At 40.4% G+C, this 23,542-nt stretch overlaps 2 protein-coding genes and 1 long non-coding RNA gene across 4 annotated transcripts in view; 1 reads left to right on the top strand and 2 right to left on the bottom strand.

The window, feature by feature from the left end:
- Nucleotides 1-5,703: 5,703 nt before the first annotated feature.
- LOC109971083 (sorting nexin-9-like) lies at nucleotides 5,704-14,373 on the bottom strand. The gene is made up of 18 exons (XM_020619115.1): nucleotides 14,331-14,373; nucleotides 12,311-12,443; nucleotides 11,079-11,165; nucleotides 10,890-10,973; nucleotides 10,480-10,594; nucleotides 10,125-10,269; nucleotides 9,402-9,486; nucleotides 9,200-9,325; nucleotides 8,991-9,108; nucleotides 8,460-8,590; nucleotides 8,252-8,355; nucleotides 7,534-7,637; nucleotides 7,319-7,396; nucleotides 7,120-7,196; nucleotides 6,674-6,763; nucleotides 6,273-6,387; nucleotides 6,092-6,183; nucleotides 5,704-5,983 (listed from the first exon to the last, which is right to left on the bottom strand). The coding sequence occupies exons 2-18, from the start codon at nucleotides 12,320-12,322 to the stop codon at nucleotides 5,936-5,938; spliced, it is 1,611 nt and encodes a 536-aa protein (XP_020474771.1). The 5' UTR covers nucleotides 12,323-12,443; nucleotides 14,331-14,373; the 3' UTR covers nucleotides 5,704-5,935.
- Nucleotides 14,374-14,444: 71 nt separating this feature from the next.
- Nucleotides 14,445-23,542, bottom strand: part of tbx19 (T-box transcription factor 19) — a 12,879-nt gene continuing 3,781 nt past the window's right edge. The window contains exons 2-8 of one of the 2 annotated variants that reach the window (XM_020619116.1): nucleotides 21,522-21,789; nucleotides 18,405-18,539; nucleotides 17,833-17,894; nucleotides 17,166-17,224; nucleotides 15,660-15,818; nucleotides 14,710-14,848; nucleotides 14,445-14,626 (exon numbers count right to left, since the gene is read on the bottom strand). In XM_020619116.1, the coding sequence (XP_020474772.1) occupies nucleotides 14,461-14,626; nucleotides 14,710-14,848; nucleotides 15,660-15,818; nucleotides 17,166-17,224; nucleotides 17,833-17,894; nucleotides 18,405-18,539; nucleotides 21,522-21,789 (988 nt within the window). In that variant the 3' untranslated portion in view covers nucleotides 14,445-14,460. Of the gene's footprint in view, nucleotides 14,627-14,682; nucleotides 14,849-15,659; nucleotides 15,819-17,165; nucleotides 17,225-17,832; nucleotides 17,895-18,404; nucleotides 18,540-21,521; nucleotides 21,790-23,542 lie in introns of both variants that reach the window. The other variant, XM_020619117.1, reaches the window with a different exon arrangement.
- LOC109971085 (uncharacterized) lies at nucleotides 14,535-18,935 on the top strand. The gene is made up of 5 exons (XR_002276496.1): nucleotides 14,535-14,570; nucleotides 14,690-14,862; nucleotides 17,168-17,344; nucleotides 17,811-17,920; nucleotides 18,421-18,935. It is a non-coding gene; the product is annotated as an uncharacterized LOC109971085 (long non-coding RNA).

Here is a 23,542-nt window from a genome sequence, read left to right as displayed (position 1 = left end):
CAAGGAGCACTGTGCAAGCAATAATATTGAAATGGAAGGATTATCAGACCACTGCAAATCTACCAAGACCTGGCCTTCCCTCTAAACTTTCAGCTCATACAAGGAGAAGACTGATCAGAGATGCAGCCAAGAGGCCTATGATCACTCTGGATGAACTGCAGAGATCTACAGCTGAGGTGGGAGACTCTGTCCATAGGACCACAATCAGTCGTATACTGCACAAATCTGGCCTTTATGGAAGAATGGCAAGAAGAAAGCACTTTCTTAAAGATATCCATAAAAAGTGTCGTTTAAAGTTTGCCACAAGCCACCTGGGAGACACACCAAACATGTGGAAGAAGGTGCTCTGGTCAGATGAAACCAAAATCGAACTTTTTGGCAACAATGCAAAACGTTATGTTTGGCGTAAAAGCAACACAGCTCATCACCCTGAACATCTTATCCTTCGGATTATTCAACAAAGAACTTCAGCCATTTCTTCTCAACTATTTCAACAATGAACTTCTGCCATTTCTTGTCATCCTTCAGCTGTTTCAGCACTTGATTTCAGGCATTTTCAGGATGATCTTTCAGCATATCAGCATCCACACGCATTTACGACAGGAAATGCATTTCTCTAGTTAATCTAACAATTCTTAATGCTGACAAAGTCAGACAGGCTAGTGTGAGAGTGAAGCAGAGCGCCACCTGCAGGACAAACCTGTAAACTGTGTAATGCTCCTTTACAAGAGCTGTAGGTAGAAGTGTCCAAACAGGTAAGTTCAGGTGGAGTTCACCTGTCCGCTCTGCCCCTGGAAGCTGGGCGCGCTCAGTCAGGACTTCAGCTGTCCATTTTCATGATGTGGATCAGGACAAGAAAGCTCTCAGAGCAGGATTGGAACTCACCTTAGCTCCACTGAAACAGACATGTTTATGTATAAAAGTGATACAGCTTCTTGTTCTTTGGCCAAAAACTGATTTGTTTAGTAGATTAATAATTATACATTACCGCGACACGGTTCCGGATAAGCGAAGGAAAATGGATGGATGGATAATTATACATTATTATTATTATTATTATTATTATTATTATTATTATTATAGGCAGACTCCAGACTGTTGGAGCAGCCACATCACAGAAAGCTATACAGGTCAGACCAAAATGCAATAAAACCAAATAAAATAAAATAATTCAGAGAAAAAAACACCCGCAGACAGTGAACAATAGAGAGGATATTTCTGGGAATGGTAACGCACCACGGATGTAAAGCAGCTTGTCCCCTAACCATAGGGCTGACTGTTTCAATCCCCGGCTTCTCCAGGACTCATGTCAAATTGCCCTTGCACAAGACACTGAAGTCCACGATGATCCTGGTGATATCACAACTGTGTGAAGGTGTGAGCGTTTGTGTGTGTGAATGGGAGGTAGTGTAGAGTGCTTTGAGTGTGTAGAAAAGTGCCGACCCTTTAATGTTATTTGTTTTTAAATTTTAATAAAATATCTTGATATATTTGTTACTTTCATTGATATCTAATTTCACTTTCTATTTCATTTCTAGACTTGTGTCATTTAAAGTTGTACATATACTGTATATCATTCTTTATTTTTCATGGTATTTTTAATTTTAATTCCTTTTTTTTACTGCAGTTCCTGCTTTACTACTTCTGGTTCCTTATAGCTCTCCTGGTTTTCTCTGGTTCCATAGATCCCCAGCAGAGTCTTCTGGCCCCGGTCCAGTCCAGCTTCAGGTTCGGTGCTCTCAGTAGGTCTGCTAAAAATGAATGCTTTTAAAAACCATAAACACTGTCTGAGACAGATTCCTGTTAGCATCTGTCTGACACAGTTTCTGCCAAACTCTGAAAAGTCTCAATTTTACAGAACCTGTGGTTTTTCCAGAGAATTAAACGTACAGCAGAAAATTGCAATACTGTTCATAAAGTGAAGAGCCCTCTGTGTTTGAATTAAACAGGAAGTTTGTGTGAATAAAACAAAGAAACAAACGTCCTCTGAAACCTGCAGCTGAACTCGCATCACTTTTTGTTCCTCAGACACAGATCAGAGATTAGCTGTGGATTTAATCTGAAGTTTCCTTTTGAGAGGAAATCGATCATGTCCTTCTCCTTTCTGGGAAAGGAGCTGTTGCTGTTCCTCAGGAGGAGGAGGAGGAAGCACGAGTGTGAACTGAGAAACTACAGAATGTTTGTCTACAGGTTTTAAAATATTAGAGGTGAAAGTCAAATAGATAAACAAAGACGGGAGGTTTTGAAACACTTTGACCTGAGTGAACCGCTGATTTGAGAGATTATAAGTGAATATAAGATCAAATAGTATTTACTGTTGCAGATTAGTTTCATGAAAACACCAAATAATAAACATAAATAATAAAACAAACTTAAGAAGTAAAATACTGAAAACTCCAATAAAAATATATTTAAAAATAGGAAAAAGTAGTTTAAAAATAAACTCAAAATAAATGAGTGACTAAGTTTCTCAGAACATCTGCTGCTGTTTTTATTTTTGGGGGCTTTTATTTTTTGTTTTCGTCGCCCAGCTGCACTCAAAGGCTGCCACTTACACAGGAAGTGCTCATTTCCAGACAGGAAGTAGTGCAACAGCTCATTCAGCTGCACCAGGAAGAGTTTTTATAAAGTCTTTATTTGACTTCCTGTCTTGTCCTGAGAAAATAAAAGTTCCCACACCTGACACTTCCTGTTACTGTGTGTGTGTGTGTGTGTGTGTGTGGTGCCAGATGTGACAATCAGCTGTTTAACCTTCAGCTGCTCAGAGAGGAGAAGAGGCAGGAAGTTAGTTTTAAAAAGTTTTTTTTTTTACAGTGTACACATCAGTGATATATTTAGTTTGTTGTGAAACAATTTTTTTACAGTGCATATTGCATTTGTTGTGATTAACCAATAAAAACATGAATTAAAAGCAGTTTAATTACATTTCTCCAGCCTGATATTTTAATATTTCATAGTGTAAAAGGTTACCCAGCTCTTGTTTTTGAATAATGATAGAGAAATGGGTTTGATGAATCATTGAGGGAGAGTCAGATATTTTGTGAAGTGAAACATGTTTCTTTGTCTCTCAGACACCAAGAACCGCTTCCCGTCCGATCCCCAAAGCTTCCGTTCACCTAGTACTGTGATTAGCAATTAGTTCTATTTTCCTGAAATAGGACTCAGAGGTAAACACAAGGCTAAACTCCAGGCACAAGTTACATAGCTACATGCATGTGACCAACAATACTTTACAATTTTGGTGACCACTAGCATTGGCGCAGTTTGGACGCAGTCAGGCACAACATGGACCAAAGGTGGAATACATTTGAGTGGGTTGTGCATTATAAGCAGCTGGAGTGAGGACAGGCTTTAGTAATGGCCGATCAATCCAGCTCCTCTCATCCTCTTTAAAAGCACCATGGAAACCTGGCTTTGTCACTGATGTGATATAACATTACCATGTTACTTATTGTGGAAGTATGGCACATAAATATTCCCTTGGTAGTCTGCTAATATGACTGCCCAGCTTTTGTGAATGGAAGACCGACCTACTCTGGTCCTGTAACCAGCAGCCATTACACAATAATATACCCACAGCCGCATCCAGTGTGTGAAATACACCATGATTTATACCTGAAAATCTCAAAATTTAATTTTGGCGGTGGGGGCATTCTAATGTGACTAATTATAACTACACATTGCAGTTTATTTGCATGTAACGTTAGAAATGGATATCTATTGCTGGTAAATACCAAAATACCAGTGCACAAGCAGAGTAGACTTGCACCTATCTAAAACTGTATAAAGACTGAACTTAAAGCTGTGCTGGTTTTGCACTGGCAGGAAAATAGAGTTCATGCAGGGAGTGTTTTATATTTGTTTCAGATGCTCATCAAATAGAAATAGAAATGCACAAAAAATGAAACCTTTTCATTACTGTATTGATGCACAGTGATGTTCTTTTTGTGACACAAAAAGACCAAGTAGAAAGGTACTTAACATGTTATGTCTTCTGATATTTCATGGCACCATAACAACCTGTTGTCTTGTTGCTTTTGTTTTCACTCTCCTCTATCCACTCACCCCAACCTACCTGGCCTTGACTGTCCAACACGTGAACGTTGAACTGATGACATCACTGATGTCAGACAGCTCATCATTCTCCACACAGGGCTGCTGCTGGGTCAGTCAGTAACTTGTCAATAACTTACCAATAACCCATGTTAATATCAGACAACACGTGGGTGTTTATAGAACACATGAAGGAGAACTGGATGTGTATTTAGCTTCTCACTGGAGACAATCTGTGCAACACCTGGAAATATGTTTACCATTATGGAAGAGGTGAAATTTTACAAATCCTCTCCACCAGTACATTACAGTGTGTTTCTGGTGTTATCATTCAGATTAGAGGAAAGACAGTTTACCTATGAGACCTTTATTTAAAGGTCTTGTAAGTCTTTATTTAAAAAGTCATAGTTTCTGGCTTTCGCATGGAGTCAGTTTAGCTGAGAGCTATAGCCAGAGCCATCATTTGTTTTTTGTTTTTTTTGTTTTTCTCCTATATTGGTTCACATGTAGTCACAGTAGCAGTACGAGCATTAAGCAGCTCCTGCATATTTATATTTTACCTTAAGTTTCATATCTAACCTGTAACAGCCAAGCTGTCTTAGTCTTTAATTTTTTGATGTAACCACTCTGAATTTATGAATCTGTTCATTACTTGTAAAATGTGTCCTTAGTATGACCTCACACAGGCTGGAAAACCTGAAATTTATTCAAAAACATGTCTTTCAAAGTAAATGTGACAAACTCTGCTAATCTCCTAAATAACATGAAACAAAATAGTTTGAGAAAATTGAAGAAACACATTTCTATTGTCCTTATTTTCATACTTTAAGCTATAGAAGCTCTGAACAGTCTGCGCTGCCCTCTGCTGGCAGCTCTGCTTTGTTACAGTTCAAACAATTACAAGAATAATTTTTCTGATCAGTTTTTGATCAGCAGCAGGTTACAGGTTGAGAACAGAGAAATGTACTTTTGTTCCTCAACAAACAGTCCAGTCTAACCAGCACCGAGTCCAGTAGTAAACCAGTTCAGTCGTTGGTTTCTGTTATAGTCCTGCTGACGGGGACAAATCAAAGATCATTTCATGGTGAAGTCAAACCATTCTACAAAGTCTACAAGAAGATCATCCTGATCCCCAAACCAGACTACAGCTCTAGACTGGGTACCAGTTCACATAGTCCACAGAGCCCAGTACATTAACAGAAAAAATGTGCTAATGTTATGAAAGCATGCATTAACATGTTATGTTTACATTACACTGCTATATGTTTGTTGTAATGACATAACACTCCGTGTCCAGGTCCAAACCATCAACACAAAGAGAATGAATGAAATGTGAAAAACTGTCACACTCTCACAGGCGCCTCTTCATTGCAAGTCCACCTGAATAACAACATTTCAATGTTTGAAAGGTTCAGAAGAGTCTAGCCAGGCCTTTGTAGCTTAACAGGTTCAGTGATGTTTGCCTTAGCTGAGGTGATGTTAACTGGCAAAAGCCAAACGAATAAAAGGGCTGAGATATAAATCAGTACATAATTTAGTAAATTTATTATAGTTTATCAAATACACCTGATAATAATACAATGTTTAAGAGATATTTTATTAAAATATAAAGCAGTATTTTTGTATTATTTCTATTGTATAATAAAATGATAAATCATTAGAAATAGGCCAAAGTGAAGCAGTAGCAAGACAAACTTAATGTGTAAAATCCAGTTAAAAAATGAAAAATGTCTTTAAATATCAGACTGTAAGAAAGAGAATAGTGTCTTATCAAGAATCAATGTTTTAAAGTTAAGTCTTACATAAAAATGTGGCTTGAAAAACTTTCTAAGTGTAACAGTGGTGATGTCATCATGCTGTGATGTCATCTGCGACGTCATCCTCACAGCGTGGAGAATTGGTTCAGGGCTGCTCTCAGCTTATCAGCAATCTGACCAATCAGAGAGCAGACAGGAGATGACATCAAACAGGGCTGATAACAAAGTAAAAACTAAAATCATGGGGAAAGAAAAAGAGGAGTATGGTGGGAGCAGCTCACTTGTTGGTAGAAGGTCACCTGTCGCTCCAGGTAAAGCTGCATCACCCTGTTGTAGTCATAGATACGGTTGCTATGGAAATGATTCATCTCAGCTGCAGGGAGGAGGAGGAGTCATGTTACAGGATACTTGTGTTTGTATTTATTGTGTAGTACTGTGCAGTACAGTGTGTTGTGCTGTTACCCTGCAGTGAGTAGCTCATGCAGCTGATACGTTGGTTCATGCACTTCCTGTCGTTGTTGTTGATTTTTCCCGCGGAAACCAGACGATCGGCTTCTTTCACTTTCTCTACTGCAGCCTGTACACATACAGGAGAGACCACACCCCTTCGTGACATCATAACACCTTACCTGACTCCCCCCATTACAGTTATTACAGTATCAAATGTCAGGTGGATGAAGGTTTAGAGTGAAAAACTTTCACACAAAAAACTGAGAAAATAATGCAATAAATAAGTGTTTACATTGTAGGTACACAAAAACAAAGTACACAAAAGGAAAGTTTCACTAAAACATTTCTGTTCATAGGTATTTCTTCTACTACAATGTGTATTAGCATTGTGTATAGTATTAGTGCTGCAGTACCTTGTGTACAGCAATGATTTCTGGGAAACATCCCAACAGACTTTTGTACTCGCTGTTAGTCTCCAACAGGAAGTGGAGGTCCTCCTGAGGCTATAGGCCAAAGGTCACAGGAGGTCAGATAAAACCACAGCTGTACAGAATTACCAAAACAACCTCCTGAAGCTTTAAGACACGAATAAAACTAACATATTGTAAAAGTACATTTCTCTTGAACACAAACTCAGAAGGTGTTTAGTTGTTCTTATTTGCTAACTTTCCTCAAAGAGCTGAGAAAATTTCATAGTCTAGATTAAAGTTGTTGTAGCTGATGAGCATGTCGTAATAAATCTGAAATTAACATTAATCTTCTAGGGATCTAAACAAAATACCAACCAAACAAAAAACACTTTAATCTCAGCGCACCCACAGTGAAGACTATAATAATATAGTAAATATTGTGCGTTTACCTGCTGTGCGACAATCTGAGCGATCTCCTCATAGGTTTTTCCAGCAGCGGTCAGGGCTTCTGTTAGTGTCTCCTCCCCTGAAAGACAAATAAAGCTCACAATAAAACTGTGAAGTGCATCAGACAAAGTTAAGTGTGATGATGACGAGGACATCCATAGACATGCTGATGTGTGAGATTTAAGATTCTTGTGTCCTCACCAGGATATTTGCTGCTGTTGAAAACAGTCGACAGGTTTCCGAAGGCTTGACCAATCCGCTTGTACTCCTTAGGCAGTGCTGCACACACATTAATATAAACACAGTATTATACAGCAGTCAGTAATATATGTGATATGTACTATGTACAATGTATAAATGTAAGTGTGTGTGCACGCATGCCTGTGTACATATATATATACACAACATATACTGACGACCAGTGCAGCGTTTCCAGTGTGTGTGTCCAACGTTCAGCAGCTCTCTGACACCATCGTCCATCAGCTTTGTGAACCGGCTGTACTGTTCACACCTCCGTTCACTACACACAAACATACACAGGACACACATACGTTTGGGGGATTTTCTCAACAGATACAGTGAAGTTATTTTTATGTATCTATGGGTTTTGCACACAGAGAGACTGAAATGTGAGTACTGTGTATTTCTGATACACTGTAGTTTGACAGCACACTGTTAGAAATGTGTAGCCTGATGAGATCGTTATGGCATCAGGACCAGTTAACTGAACTTTAGATTTAAAATCAGGAGAATGACCCTTTAAAACACACCTGCAGTTACCAACAGTCACCACAGGGGTCGCCAGACCAACCAGGACTGGACCAAACTGAAATTCTGTATGATACAAACTACACTTGAGTTGTACTGGATACCTGAACTCGCCTGGCCTGACACCACACCTGACACTTGCTGACAGGAATCAGGGGAAAACTACAAATTCTAAATCAAAATATTTTCCCTTATAAATATATAGTAAGGGAGATTAGATTTTTCAGCCCTGAGTACTGTGTCCCTGTAAAGCTGTCCTAACGTGCTCCATCATTCAGAGATTAACGCAGCCCGTATGCTGCCTGGCAAACAAAACTACGGCCAAAGAAAGCTCCAAAATTTCAGTAAGGTCATTTAGTAACTTACACCTCAGCAGCATCAAGCTCTGGACCTTCAGGTTCAACCAGACTGAACATCATCGGTCCCACCATCTCGTCTTTCTCCGCCTTTCTTTTCCCCATTTTCCACTCCTGAAACATTAAAACACTGCCTCAACCAATCAGGGCGGAGCTAGCAATCCTCCTCACAGCTGACTGGTTAAAGCATGCACAGCAGGAGGCAGGGCTTAACAAACCTTTTCGTCTCTGTAGGTGAGGAAGAGCTGGAAGACGTCGCTCTGAGAGACGACCGGGTGGCGACACAGCCGAGACATCCAGGCTTGCAGACGCTCCATCCTGCTCCGGATGAAGTCCTCCTCAAACCTGCCTGAAAGCCCAGGTACAAACTCAGACCCAAAACCAAAGTACTGTGATCTACTGTTATCTACTACAATCACAGTACTACTGATAGTATCTACTCACACCTGCTGTGATAGTTGTGATATGCTGACAATTATGACCTGTTGTAATCTCACATCTACTGTGGTCTGCTTCGCCCAACTGACATCGCCCATAATAGAACGTGGTCTACTGTAACCTCCTGTTGTTTCCTAACGTCAGCTGTGATTCTGTAATTTCTGTTCTACTGTGATCGTCTGAAGACTTGATGTTTCTGGATTACAGGTGAAGATTAAAACATTACCCTTGATCCAATTCCCAGGAGGTTTCTGCTGATAACACAGGTGTTACAGGGTCAAACAACTGTGGTTGTCATGGCAACAGCTCACCTGTGACCTGTTTGTCAGGCAGTGAGGGGATGGGCAGCGCTGAGCCAAACTTCTCCAGAAGACGCTCGTACAGCCAATCAAAGTGTTTGTATCGATGGTTGACAGGTCTGTTGGTCGACTGCAGGAGTACAGTGTATTTCTGTGTATTACTGCATGTCGCTGTGAGTATTACAGTGTGTATTACTGCATAGTGCTGTGACTTTGCTCACATTGGGTGTGAGCTGGTACTCAATGAAGCTCTTCAGTCCGTACAGTTTAGATTCTTTCTTCGGATCGGTGATCACACAGTCCACAGGAGACGATGGGTACAACCAGACTGCACCCACCTCTCCCATCTGATTGGACAATGAACAGGAAACACTCAGAGCGCAGTGATTGGCAGTAAAACGATCAGTAAAGTTAATAACTCACATAGACAGGAAGCCGATCTCTGCTGTTAGTCGGCGGTTTGGCCAACAAGAAAACTTCGGGGTTTGGACCTTTGGAGAACGGAAACCTGAGAACATACAAGAATACTGGGATCTTCTGAATTCTACTGGGATCTACTGACATGTACAGGGATCTGAAGGTATATGTGGGACGTGGTATCATGGATATGTCCACACTGGGATCTCTGGAAAACACAGATCTGCTGAGAATGGTTGGGTATGGGAATGATGGGATCTATCAACATGAAGGTCTCACTGGGATCTCTGGAAAATAAAAACCTCACGGCACATTATACTACTGGGGCCCACTATGACACTAACATTTAGGAAGATCTACACATGGACACATCTACACTGAGATCTGCTGAGAACCTGTCAGATGTGCTGGGATCTACTGTGACCCGCTGACGTCTACATATTTTACTTACTGGGAGCTAGAGACTCGTACTGGGGTTAAATAAACCAAAGCTTTCTTTTGTATTTGGAATTACTATGCTCTACTGATATCTGCTGTAATCCACTGTGATCTACTGACACCTGTAGAGATCTACCAACAGTGTACATACATGCACCCGGAGGAGCCACCATTTTAATTAAGGTGACCTACTGATGACATCACCTGTGATCTATTTAGATCTACTAATATATCTACTGGAATCAGCTGTGAGATCTACTAAGAACATGGTGTAGTTAAAAGTTTGTTTACTTGTTTAGTGAGATCTTCATAGTGGACCCGTGGGCTAGCCGTCCTGAAGCTCCGCCTTCCTCGTCTACCTGATTGCTATCACGATAACCACTCACTGATTGGTCGTCCCAGTTGTCGTCCCACTCATCATCGTCGTCATCATAAGCTGGAGACAGGAAGACATGGTACTCATCAAACAAAATTACAACATAATATTTTGATAGTACCACCCACAGAATCAAATAAAATAAGTGAGATGTTTAATCTTTGTTTTTCAGATTGTTGTTCATGCACTCTGCAACATCTGAAATTAAAAATACAAAAGTTATTAATGCGCTTGTCTGCGGAAAATACTTTGTGTAGTGTGAGCTGTTACCTTGCTGTGTGTTAGTGTGTCCCTGACTATTCTGTCCTTCTGTAGTGTTTCTGGTATAGGATCCGCCCCCTCCCCAGGAGTCCTCGCCCCATTCACCACCACTGACGTTACTGACCTGAAATGCAATGGTGATAAAGTGATGAAGACGGAGGAGGAAGAGGAGGACAAGCTCATATTTAGTACTTTGTGTTATAATGTCCTGTCCAGACCCCGGGTTGTCACACAGGAACTTGGACACTGTTGTTCTGTATTGCTATTGTGCGCATCTTTAAAGATGTTAGTAGTCTCTGTGGTGGTTTTGAGACTATCTGCGGTCTGTATTTCCCTCTGTGGTCTCTGCAGGGGTGCAGAATCTCTCAGTGAGACACAGGAAGAAGTTGGATATTTCTGGGGACGTGATGTGAACTCACCCTGATCACCTGTATATATCCCTCAGGCACGAGCCCAGTTTGTCCACCGGAGTTCTGGGCTGCGATCCACCCTCCACCCACAGTCTGCACACATACACACATAACTGTGACACTACTGTACATGTATGTTTATGGACTGCATGTGAGTGTGTATATGTGCATATTTACAACAGAAAGATGTGTTTGTACCTGGTCAAGCACCGTGACCGTCTCTCCCTCTCTGACCGACAACTCATTGTTTCCTGGTTCAGCTGTGAAGTCATACAGAACCTGAGCCTGTAACAACACAGTACACACAACTACATACTGCAGTACTGGAATTTCTGCTGTCAAGTTTGTCCTGAGAGGAAAGGTTGTGTGTTCAGCAGCATCTAAAGCCTCTGTGTTTTTTGTTCTAAACTGAAATTAAGATTAATACAGCTCCAAGTTTCAGATGGTGTCACAGATGGTCCTCACTGGCAGAGCAGCACGCTGCGTGTGCGGATCCTCATAAGGAGAGTACAGTGCTGTATATTAGGAAAACTACACATCAGCACTGACTTCCTGTTCGACCAGGATTTCTGTGTCAACACCTCTGGGCCTTTCCTCTGAGATATTCCTGTGATACTGTTCTCTCACGTTACACAGATTTTACACTTCACCCCAGACTCCTACAGACATTTTACATGATTTCTCTGCACAGTTTGGAAAATGGCAAATACTTGTACTTTTCAGTTGTTCTTTGAGAGAATACCTAGTATCTGAATTCTTATATTTGAACTTGTCTGCACTAGAAACAAATCATTTTATATAGGAAGATATGACGATAACATCTGGACACAGGTTTTCCTGATAGTAGAAACATAGCTACAATTTGTTTTACGTTTTTCTACATTTCGTATCCAGTAAGATCGTTTTCTACTGCTCCTACCAGACTCCTCTAGAAACATAACAGTTTATGCTGATTTGCAGTGTAAACAGCGTTTCATTAGAAAACCCACAGTATTCCAGCAAACGTTTTCTAATATCTCTAATCATCCAAAATTTCTGTTAATACATGTAGTAGAAAACTTAAGTGCGTCGTTTTTGGCGTTTTCCTTCTTTTGCTAGCCCTGAAATTCCAACCAGACCCCTACAGAGTTTTACATGATTTCTGTACATGTTTCGATGGTTACGAAGCGAGTTTTGGTTAGTACTTGACTATTTCTATTTCATAAGAGAATGTATAATCCTCAAACAGAACTGTTCTAATATCTTTATAATGTTTTGATCACATCTGTTTCCCTTTAAACTTTTAGTTTCCTGGCTTTTTAAATTGACGGTTTTCCCTATGACGTTCCTGCAGGGACCTGCAGCAAGCTGTCCGTTCTGTTTGGTCTGACGACGTAAAGCGGGAACCAGTGAAAGGTCAAAGGTAACCGTGAGGTACAGGTGAGTCTTACCTTCACAGCCATGATGGCGTCAGCTGCAGCAGGTTTTCCCCGTTTAATTTTTGATTAAAGTTTCATCCTGTCACCGAGCAACCTGCCGCAACTTCTACTGGGTCAAACTAGCAACAAACACACAGGGTACTTCCTGTGGACATATCACAATAAAAGCATTAGCACTGAATTAGTTTGTCTATAAAACAGAAAAAATAACAACATATACTACAGTTTCTTAACATAATCTAAAATATAAGTGATTGAATTTCCTATTTGGGTAAAATGATCAAAGACATTTAAGAAAAATGTTACAGATTTATGTAGAAATCATTTTCCAAGTGACGCCTGATAACAGAAGGCACAACATACTGTAAAACATAAAAACAATGTATAAAAAAGTTGACAGTTGATTTTATTTTGAAAATCTTTTTTAAAGTTTGTTTTTAAAATGTACTGGATGATTCCCATCATGTGCAGCTGCATTTGGGCGTTTTTTCCTTCATAATGTTCAAGGATGAAAAGAAATTATGAGTTGATTAAGATATTTACTGAAGACAAGGAACGAATAGTTTCCCTTTTAAAATGTTTTAGCTTTATTTTTACACAGTGTTTACACAGAAAGGAAATGTGAATTAAATTTCATTTCCTATGGTTGATTGTTATTTAGGCATTTGAAATTTCTGTTGAAAATTACAAAATTCTTATTTATTAAAATAAATAGCATATACTGTAATTGTAATTAACACATCTGCTTATGGCAACATTACATTGTTATTAATCATCTATATAGCGATTATAAATCCTAATTTGGACATTAGAGTAAAGTGTTACCAACACATACCAACAGAATATACACTGACAAATACAAAGACATTCACACAATACGTCCACAATAAGACATTTGATCCACATTAAACAACTTAGTATCTTAAAATGTGATTTTAAAAAGTCAATAGTCAGACTTAACATCTCAGAACTCAGATTCTGACTTAATATTGTCATACAGTATTAAGATATTGGTTGGAGAGGTGTATTTCATTCAGGATTTTAAAGTGTGAAGTGTGGCATTTTGGAAATGGAGAGAGAAAGAGATACCCCTGTTGAGAAAAATAAAATATTAGAAGCAAACTGTCCTTTAAATCTTTACTGACACAGAGCAGAACAACAGTATCTCTGTCTCACCCACTCTGTCAACTTCACACAACAGCAGAGAACCATCAAAGAGCAGAAGAAAAGATCTTCCACATGAAACAAAAGCAAAGATTTAAAACTGTAGAATTTAATTGGATGTTTTTTTGTTTTGTTTAGTTTTTTAAACTTCTGTTAACCATCTTACTTCTGCTTTTCTTCAATGAACAGAAGTAGAGGCACAACAACAAGCAACATGCACCAGCTACAATTACTGACAAAACTAGACAGGAAATGTTCCTTGTTTTAAATACTCTGTCAGTGGGACAAAACCAGTTACTCCAAACCACAGATGACGGACTGTACAAGCTTATACATGCTTGAATGCAGACGCAGCCTGGACGACTTCTGCAGGACCAGTTGTCATTCCTCCCATAGATGTTTTATGCTCCAACACCAGGGGGCGCCACAATATCAACAAAGTCAGTACACGGTGTGTCTAAGGATGATGACTGTTGACAGGCTAATTATTAAAGTATTAGAAAGTATCTCATACGAAAGTATGAGATATATTTATATGCAGTAAATAGTGTAGCTTAACTAGCCACTGGTAGCCGCTACACATTTCCAGCACACAATGGTAGTTTCCAGCAATGACCACTGGATACTAGTAGCGGTAACTGGTGGCTACTGTTAGCCAGGAGTGGAGGCCTTGAGCAAGCACTGATCACTAGCAGCTGGTAGCCAGGTAGCCACCTGCTGGTCCAAGTAGGGGTGTTAGGTACCAATAGTAGCCAACACTAGTTATTACGAGTGACAAATATTAATTGTAAGCACCAGTATTTATACACACTAATTACAACTCCTCACCAGTAGTCATAAGACTGAACAAATAATCACTAGTAGTTACCACGTAGCCCCCAGCAGTCACCAGTATGTACAACAGTAAAAAGCAGTCACTACCAGTAATGACTAGTAGCCAGTGGTCTTCAGTAGCCTTACAGCGCGTGGCCACTCCATTTGGCCAATCACATTCTTCTTTAGAAGGAGTGGGTGGCGCCAGGTGGCCAGACAGCACCGCCCGCTCGACCGTGACTGGGAGGCTGCACGAGGCTCTCGCTGCTGATTGGTCCATGGAGAGAAGCGCATGGTGAGTGGGAGGGGCTTAAGTCAGTACGTCCAACCGTCCACAGACAGGGATACTGACTGAATACAAACATATACATTTAGTTTTCTATATATGAAATAAAACTTCAATTTACCTTAAAGTGCATTGGGCGGAGCCTCACCTGGAGTTGTGAGGAGGAGGTTGTGATGAAGAAGCGCTGCTGGTCAGAGGAAGGGAAGAGGAGGAAGAGGAGGAGGCTGAACGAGGACAGGAGCTGCTCCACCCATCTGATAACACCTGAACACCTTCAGACAGACAAACTGAAATCGAACATGTAAATATGCTTTATTTTACATTGATAAACAGTACCCATCATATTACAAAGTTATGCCTGATCGTTGTATATATATATATATATATATATACATACATACTGTTTACATACTTATATTAATACTTAGACACATTATATAAACCTACAAACCTACAAAATTATTTATATATACATTACCACAAATGTATGAATACACACTTGTATATGTACACTGCCCGGGAAAATTAAAAGTTTGACCTGTACAGTTTTATGGACTTTAGTGCAACACTTCCACCTTAACATTTGTGTCTATGAAGCTCAAAATGTTTCAGTTGTTGGTGAAATGTATAAATTCAATTATATGTTTATTATTGAGGCCATAGTTAAAGGCAGTACTGGACTACATTATATTCAGAGGTGTTCCTTACATTCTGACCGTCTCATGTTTGTAGCTGGGGAGGACAAAAATATAGAGACACCTCTAAAGCATTTATGACAGTTTCACCAAAAACTGAAACATTTTGTGCCTCATAAACATAGATGTTAAGGTGGAAGTGTTGCACTGACGTGCACACAATTATACAGGTGTGGCTTTTAATTTGTATATAAGTGTATATAAAGGTAATTACAATGTTAAAAATTATTATAAAATGTTGTAATTTTTGTCCTTCATAACTTAAAAAACATCCCAACCCTTTCCAGTTTATATACATTGTATTTCTTTAACATTACATACAGTATGTTAGGTACTGTAGGCCTTTACAAAAAAACATAAAACGGTATTTGGTGCCTCCTCTAACACATGCACACACAGTTACCTGAGGAGTGTGAGCGGTGTGGCAGGTAGGCGGTGGGGTAAGGTGTGTGTCGCCCTGGGTAACCATGGTGTTTGTAACCATGGTGATGATGTGAAGCCAGCGGGAGGCTGCTGCTGTACGGGAAAGCTCCGCCTCCTCCAGGTGAGCACAGCGACCAACCTGACACACACATTAGACATATACATTAGCAAGAAAAAAGTCACGGCACAGTTTGCAGTTTCCTGCATAAACTAGTCATAAAATGTGAACTGATCTTCACCAAAGTCACAAATATCAACAAACACAACATTTCTAAGCTGATAAAACACAGACAGTCCTGATCTTTCATGTCTTTGTTGAACGCACTCATTAAACATACACAGTGATGGTGGACAAAGTCACAGTGTTTTAACAGTGTTGAACCACCTTTGGCAGCAACAACCTCCAGTCAGTGCTTCCTGTAGCTGTGGATCAGACCTGCACAATGTCAGGAGGAGTTTAGGACCATTCTTCCTGACAGAGCTGCTTCAGCTCAGAGAGATTCTCAGGACGTCTGGTGTGAACGTCTTGAGGTCGTTTCATGGACGTCTGGTGTGAACGTCTTGAGGTCGTTCCACAGCATCTCTGTTTGGCTTAGATGAAGGTGGATGAGGAAAGACAAAGTGATCTGGTATCTTCCAGCTTCAGATTGACTGAACACACCTGATCCAGGTAATCAGCAGTGGGCAGAGCAGGGATAGTTGGAAAACAAGTAGGGCAGCACCACTTGAGGACCAGGACTGGCCACCCCTGGTTTATTGGGTGTGTTCAATAAAGATATGACAGATCAGGACTGTTTGTGTTTTATTAGCTTAGAAATATTGTTTGTTGATATTTGTGACTTTGGTGAAGATCAGATCACAAATAAGGAAAACCAGGAAACTGCAGACAATGCCGTGGCTTTTTCTTGCGACTCTATATGAAAATTTGCAACAAGAAACACATGAATGAGAAGGAATTTGTTTCTTTTTAAAGATTCTAAACATAAATATATTTACAGATCAATTATGCAGTGTATGTGTATATATATCTTTCCTACTGTAAATCTAAAATATATACAAATAATACACTCAATATACTATAGTATTTGCATTCATGGATTAATAAATACATTCATATGGTGTGCATAATTCTAATTAATACAACCTGAATATAAACATAAACAAAATGGAAACTATAATAATTTTTCATTTCAACTCTGTACCAGCTAAAAATACTAGTGATGCATTTAATACCAAGTAAACACTATAATGTACATATGTGGATACAGAGGAAGTAAAATGTTTTGAAATGATTAATGTTAAATATGAAAAGAAAATTTGATTTTTCCAAACGTATGTTTTCAGAGACACAAGGAGGAACCAAATTAATATAAACTGTGAAAAAGTCATGTTTATATTTCTGTCACACAGCTGCTTTAAGGTGGATAAAATCTGTCCTCATGCAGCTCAAACTCCACAGCTTTTGTTTTTTCTCTTTTTGACTCACAGGGTTGAATCCCCACATGACTCTCCAAGGATTCCGGTAAACCCCGTCCCCCCGGGTTCCTGAGGAGGATAGATCAAATGCCATCAGAGAGCAACCTACGTGATGTGTGTGGTTTCTGCATCTGTCTCACTTGACACCGTCTCTCCAAACGAGTGAGACGGCGGAGCGCTGAGCGGCTGGTAATGATGCTCTAATCACCTGCTAATGCTAACTTCCTGTGGTGTCCTGGAGAGAAATGCTAAGCGTTAAGTGTCTGCTGACTGACACCTGGCTGCTTTACACCCTCGTGCACCCAGCTGTGGTGGAAGTAGTACTCAGATCCTGAAGTAAAAGCACCAAGAGTGTAAAAATACTCCTAGTCCAGACTACAGGCTGCAGACCTCCCTGTTTGTTCTGTGCGCTGGTTCCCAAAAAGACAAAATGTGCTCATGTCACTGGAGCTCAAACCACTGATGTTGAATGGAAATGTAACTGACACTGATCTACAAATACTGAGAGAAGGACAAACACAGTGACTCTTTGTCTAGGACTTGTTGACAGTTTTAACCATAGAGAATAATATCAGATTGTGCTGGTGGACGTCAGAGTAAAATCTGGTTTTAAAATCTTTTTTTTTTCTGATGGATATTTGTCATGTGGGAGCAGAGGTGCTGCAGCTCAGTTTTACCTCTCCTTGGCGTCGAGGAAAGCTTTAGCAAACGGGTTGTATCTAATCTTCAGAGCCGTGATCTGCACAGAAAAACATCCAAACTCTGGTTAGTATGAAGTGTGACAGAGCTGACAAACTGTATGATTTTCAACACTTTATTTTACTAACACTCAGCCTGGGCACATGCTTGTGTATTTCTATCAGCACCTATTTATCATGTCACAGTTCTTTTGACTCTTGTTAAATGCTTTGTCTTTTCTGTAAAATTACGTGTGAGTAGCTTTCTTCCTTTATGGATTTAAAGACCTTTTTCAGACCTAAGCCTGAAAGCATGGCCCTTTAATTTTAATGATAAAAAACAGTGATACATTGCTTTATCACCATGTCATTTGATTCAAATTTGACCACAGGTATACGGGTAACAGTGGCCTAACTCTGTAAGCCGGACTATAACTGGAGAACATGACATTCAGTGTGAAACACAAACTTTGACCTTTAATCTTTTACTCAGTGATTTCATTTATCAAATAATTAAATTCAAGCAACTGCTGATAATGAGAAGAACACGCTCTAACTGGTACTTTGTGTACCTCTTCATTCTGGTAGGCAGTGACAGCGATGAACTGAGTTTCTTTGAAGGACACGTTGGAAACCAGACGATGACGAGAGCCGACGCACACGATGTGAAGCTGAGGCTCGTACTTATGAAGAGAGTTCAACATGATCTGAAGACACAGTGACAAAGACATGAGCAAACAAACGTTTATACCTATCTGTATCCACCTGTACCTGTCCATAGTACACACTTTGTAGTGGTCTGTACTTGTTTGTAACCATCTGGTTTTTACCCATCTGTACAAAACTGACCCCACCTACAGCTGCTGCACTAGTGTGTACTGATTGTACCCACTGATGTGACAAACCCACCTGCAGTTTGTACACCTCTTTACCTGTACATACTTATTTGTTCTACTAGTTGACTGATATGGGTTTTGCGTTGTTTGATGCCAATGTATAATGCAGATATCATGTAGTTTTTTTTCTTTTTGCATCAGAAAAAATACAACAATTTAATGAGACAAATCAAAATTTACTTAACATTAATAAATTATGAAAACAGTTCAAGCATTTGAAAATAAAAAAATGTCCACTGTGTTTGCTGCACTCCCCTTATCATTTTAAATTTAAAAACGTCCACAAGTCCACAAGTAATCAGAAAACTAAACTCAGTAAATGAAGAAAACAAACACCGATGAGGCTGCCTGCACATTTTTTGTTAATCAGTCTCATGAGTAAGGCCCCCAGCCAATGCAGATTATCTAAAAATGCCGGATATCGGCCCAATTCATCAGCCGAGGACAAAAATATAGGAACACCTCTACATATAATGTAGTCCAGTACAACACCACCTTTAACTATGACCTCAATAATAAACATAGAATTGAATTTACACGTGTGACAATTTCACCAATAACAAACATTTTGAGTGTTGCACTGAAGTCCATACAATTGTACCTAATAAAGTGGCCCGTGGGTGTATAACAGCCCATTTTCAGCTGTAGCCATCTGCACCTGTTTGTAACCCTGTGTACCTGAGTATACACGTATACATGCACTGTACACTAGTCTGTACCCTTCTGCAGTAGCTGAACTCAGGTCAGAAAGTTTGAAAAGTCCAATCAGTACTTTTGAGTCATTTAAACAAACAAACAAACAAAATGACTGCAGTGTCTGTTTGTGGCAAAGTTCATGGAGAGCAGCCATCTTTGTGTTTTGGCCCAAACACTCTTTTATCCATCTGTCTTTTCTTTCTGGTCCATCTTCCCATCAGCCCCTCCAGCCCCTCTGTTCCCCCCTCGCTAACGAGGCCCAATTAACCAATCCGAGCTCCCCAGGCGGACACACAAAACAAACTGTTTTCTATTCAGATTGAGAGGCTGGCTTCACATGTGACCCCGCGCTCTGTGTGTGTGTATGTTTACCCTGACAGTGCCCACATTAGCTGGAGTGTGTGTGGGCTCATTTTGAATATAGTTTACCTCTCCCTCTCTCTCGTCCATCTGAAGCATGATGGGTAAATTAATTTCCCAGTAAAAAACATAATTACCATAATGTACAAATAAGCTGAGCAATTATTTCATTATGGCCGAGCTCTCTGTTCCAACTCTGCATTACTGCCCAGTGTGTGTGTCATATTTGGACAGGAATAATGGGGTAAATATAAACAACATTATTGCCAATTTTGTAGTGCTGCACATGTGTGTGTGTGTGTGTGTGTAGAGGCCTCTCTGAGTGGCGAGCGGCTCTCGACAGGAAGTGCATTAAACTGCTGCCGGCCAATTAAGAGCTGTTTATCCCGTTCCCGTGGTTACGAGGGGGTGAGCAGGTGAAGTGAGCGAGGAGAGGGACTGAAGTGGCTAATTAGAGTCTGTAGTCTCTCGCCCACTCCAATACAATACAGGGGAGGAGAGAGAGAAAGAAAGGGAGGGAGGAAAGAGGGAAAGACAAAGAGACGCTCTTGACATGGAGAGCAGGATAATGGAGAGAAGAAGGAGATGAGGAAGAGGAGGAGAAGAAGAGGAAGAGGGGAAGCAGAGGATTAAGAAAAAAAGGAGGAAGGAGAGGAGAAAAGGAGGGAGAGGAGGAAGCAGAGAAAAATGACAACAAATAATAAAGAATAAGGAGTGGAAAACAAGAGGGGAGGGATGAAGGAAAAGAAAAGAAAGGAAAGACAGAGAACGAGATAGTGGACATAAGAAGAAGGAAAAAGAAGAAGTGTCACGAAGAGAAGTAGAGGATGAAGAAAACAGGAGAAAAGGAGCGAAAGAAAAAGTCTAAAAGAAGCAGAGGAAAAACAAGATGAAGAAAAAATGATCAAGAATTAGAAGTAAAATCAGAGGATGAAGAAGAAGAGAGAGCACAAGATGGAAAGAAATCCAGAGGGCAGAATGAAAAGAAATGAGAGAAACAACAAGGAACGAATAAAGAAATGAAGTAACAACTGAACAAAGGAGTGAAAAGTAAAAAGCATTAAAGTAGAAATAGAAGATAAAGAACTAAACTAAAAGGACCAAAAGAAAAAAGACAAGAAAAAAGAAAACATTTCAATTCACTTCAGCTTTTGGTTTTTAATAAATTTGCAAAAATTTTCACTTTCCCAGAAACGAGAACCTTTATCCATTTAAAATTAAATCTACGATGCAGTAACAAGCAGAAAGTGAAGGGATGTGGAAACGTTCAGATTCACTCTCAAACCCTGTATTCAAACATTTTCTCCTAAGAGGTGCTGTTTGAATCTCTTCAGTAAATCAGTTGTTTGGACCTGTCCACCGCTAAAGACTTAAACCTCATCTCCAGGTCACGATTTCATCTATTTAGATTCATCAATAAATCATTTCTGTGACGTTTCAGGAATTTGCTGGTTGCAGCTTCTAAAACAAGATGACACGCTGCCTCACCTGGGCAGCTGTCAAACTGTTTACAAACTAATGGATGAATTCAGACTCCACAGTCTGGATGTGAAATCACACCTAAAATCTACTTTTCTGTAGAAGAAATACATAATTTAAAACAAACCAGGTGTCAGTGAAAACCGGGAACCATCAGAGGATCGAGCCAATGGAGATCACTGGGTGATGCCTCACATCAGGATTTAATAAAAGTACTAGAGATGAAAAGCCTGAAGAGCAGGTGAGATGTGGTTGTACCTGTCCTCCTCCGTTGACCTTGTTGGTGAGTTTGACCTTGTTGAAGGTCACAGCCGCCTTCATCCAGTGGGCTCCGAAGTTTGGTGAGTCAGGGTGAATGTAGATGCCGCCCCGGCCCTCTCCGCGGGTCTCCGCCCGCCCAGCTGCCACCCACTCCCCGTTCACAAACTTCCAGCGGCAGGCGGCCGGCACAAAGTCCAGCAGGAAGGAGTACATGGAGCTGGGGTCCAGGCCGGAAACGCTGACCTTAAGGACCGGGAACATCCGGCTACAACACACACAACAGTCTCAGGTTTTTATATGACTGGGTAAAGTCTGAACAATGTCAACTGATAATTCACATCTGTGGCAGCTGGTTTTCTGTCCACAGAGACTAGCAACACAGTACTCAGGGCCTTTACCGCAGTAAAAGTACCAGTACCACTCTGTTATCAGTAAAAGTCCTGGATTCAAACTGTTACTTAGGTAAAAGCGCAAAAGTATTACCATCATAATACACTTGAAGTACCGGTACTCATCCTGCAGAACGGCCCATGTCACATTAATGACTCTGATACGGGATCATAGTGACTGATCCATTACTGTGTTCATCACTTTAATGCTGCAGCTGGTAAAGGTGGAGCTGATGGTAACTACCTTATATACTTATACTGTGAAGTACTTTACATCCTGCTGGGTAGCTGGTGGATTTCCCACCAGGATCAATAGAGTCTGATGATTCTACTGTGTTTAGTTTGATTCATCTGATTCTGAAAAGGAACTAAAGTTATCAGATACATGTAGTGCAGTAAAAAGTACAAGGTTTGTCTCCGACAGTTAGTGGAGTCATAGCATGAAGTAGCAGGAAATACTCAGGTAAAGTACAAGTACTTTCCACCCCCGAGTTAAGATATGGTATGAACATGCATCCACCAACAGCACTTACTAGAAAGCAGTAAGTTTTCATGCTCTTAAAGCTGCATTCACAGCAGCAGCTGCTCTCCAGCAATAACAGCAGTTGAAGTGGCGTTCTGCAGGTGTAAATGGAGTGTGTTCTCACCGCAGGGCGTGACTGGTCAACATGCCTCAGCTCAGCCAAAATAAAACACACAAACACACACCGAGGCAACGTTTACGGCTGCTATCGACACTAATGAATAACCCCTGTTAATAGGATCACTGATCTGGAGTCAGCTTCGCACACATAGTGACAGCAAAGCCAGAACACAGACAGAAACAAATGGGCTCCTAAAAACCCTGTGCCAATAATCAGCATTAGAAGCAGATCTGTAGAAAATCTGTTGTCAGCGTCAAAATCATTTTACTGAGCTCCTGAATCCAAGCTGGACAAGCCAGCAGCCAAACTCTGTACAACTGAATGAGGATTTAATTTGTCACTTAATTCTCCGCACCGTCAGATTGAATTATTGTTTCAAAGTAAAACCACAGGCTGTTGTGGAAATCTCAATCATTGTTCCTCAGCTGCTTTTTTAAAAAAGGCTTGAAGACATGTTGACCTTTGTGTGTCTGCACATCCACGTCAACAGCTACATGACTCATGTTTTCATGGTGCTGTTGAGTCTTGTCAACTCAGAGCACTTGGTGAAGTTTCAGAAAATGTTGTCATCATGTTTAACTGTCACTGACTTTCTCCATCTGTCGGGCACTTTAACCATGTGTTTCAGTAGCAGGATATGGGGTTGTCATCCTGATCACTCTGACCATCTCTATGGGACAGAAAAACAGTGTTAGTGGCTCTAAATCAGACAGAAAACCCCCGCCCGCCGACAGCTGACAGGAGACTCCTGACTGACTGAGTGGAAATCCAGACAGCAGGGTGGTTGATCAATCAGCTGATCATCATCCTGATGATCTGATTGATCTGTTTATCCCCAGAATGTCAGACACTGGGAAAAAGTCCCACTGACTCTCCAGAGCCAAAGATGGTGTCTTCACGTCTTGTTGTGTCCGACCAACAGATCCACAGAGACTCAGCTGATTCTCATGTCTGACAAAGAAAAGCATCAGCTCCTCACATTAAA

Source organism: Monopterus albus, unplaced genomic scaffold, assembly GCF_001952655.1.
Source record: "Monopterus albus unplaced genomic scaffold, M_albus_1.0 scaffold215.1, whole genome shotgun sequence".
NCBI classification, from domain to species: Eukaryota; Metazoa; Chordata; class Actinopteri; order Synbranchiformes; family Synbranchidae; genus Monopterus; species Monopterus albus.
The sequence above is the reverse complement of the archived record's forward strand: the minus strand, read 5'-3'. Positions and strand labels throughout refer to the sequence as shown.

What these genes read in the sequence shown, in the direction of transcription:
- LOC109971083 (XM_020619115.1), bottom strand. An exon ending in AGTACCAGCTCACACCCAAT is followed by an intron (nt 9,109 to 9,199) that starts GTGAGCAAAGTC and finishes GTACTCCTGCAG; the next exon opens with TCGACCAACAGACCTGTCAA. An exon ending in GAGCTTGATGCTGCTGAGGT is followed by an intron (nt 7,638 to 8,251) that starts GTAAGTTACTAA and finishes GTTTGTGTGTAG; the next exon opens with TGAACGGAGGTGTGAACAGT.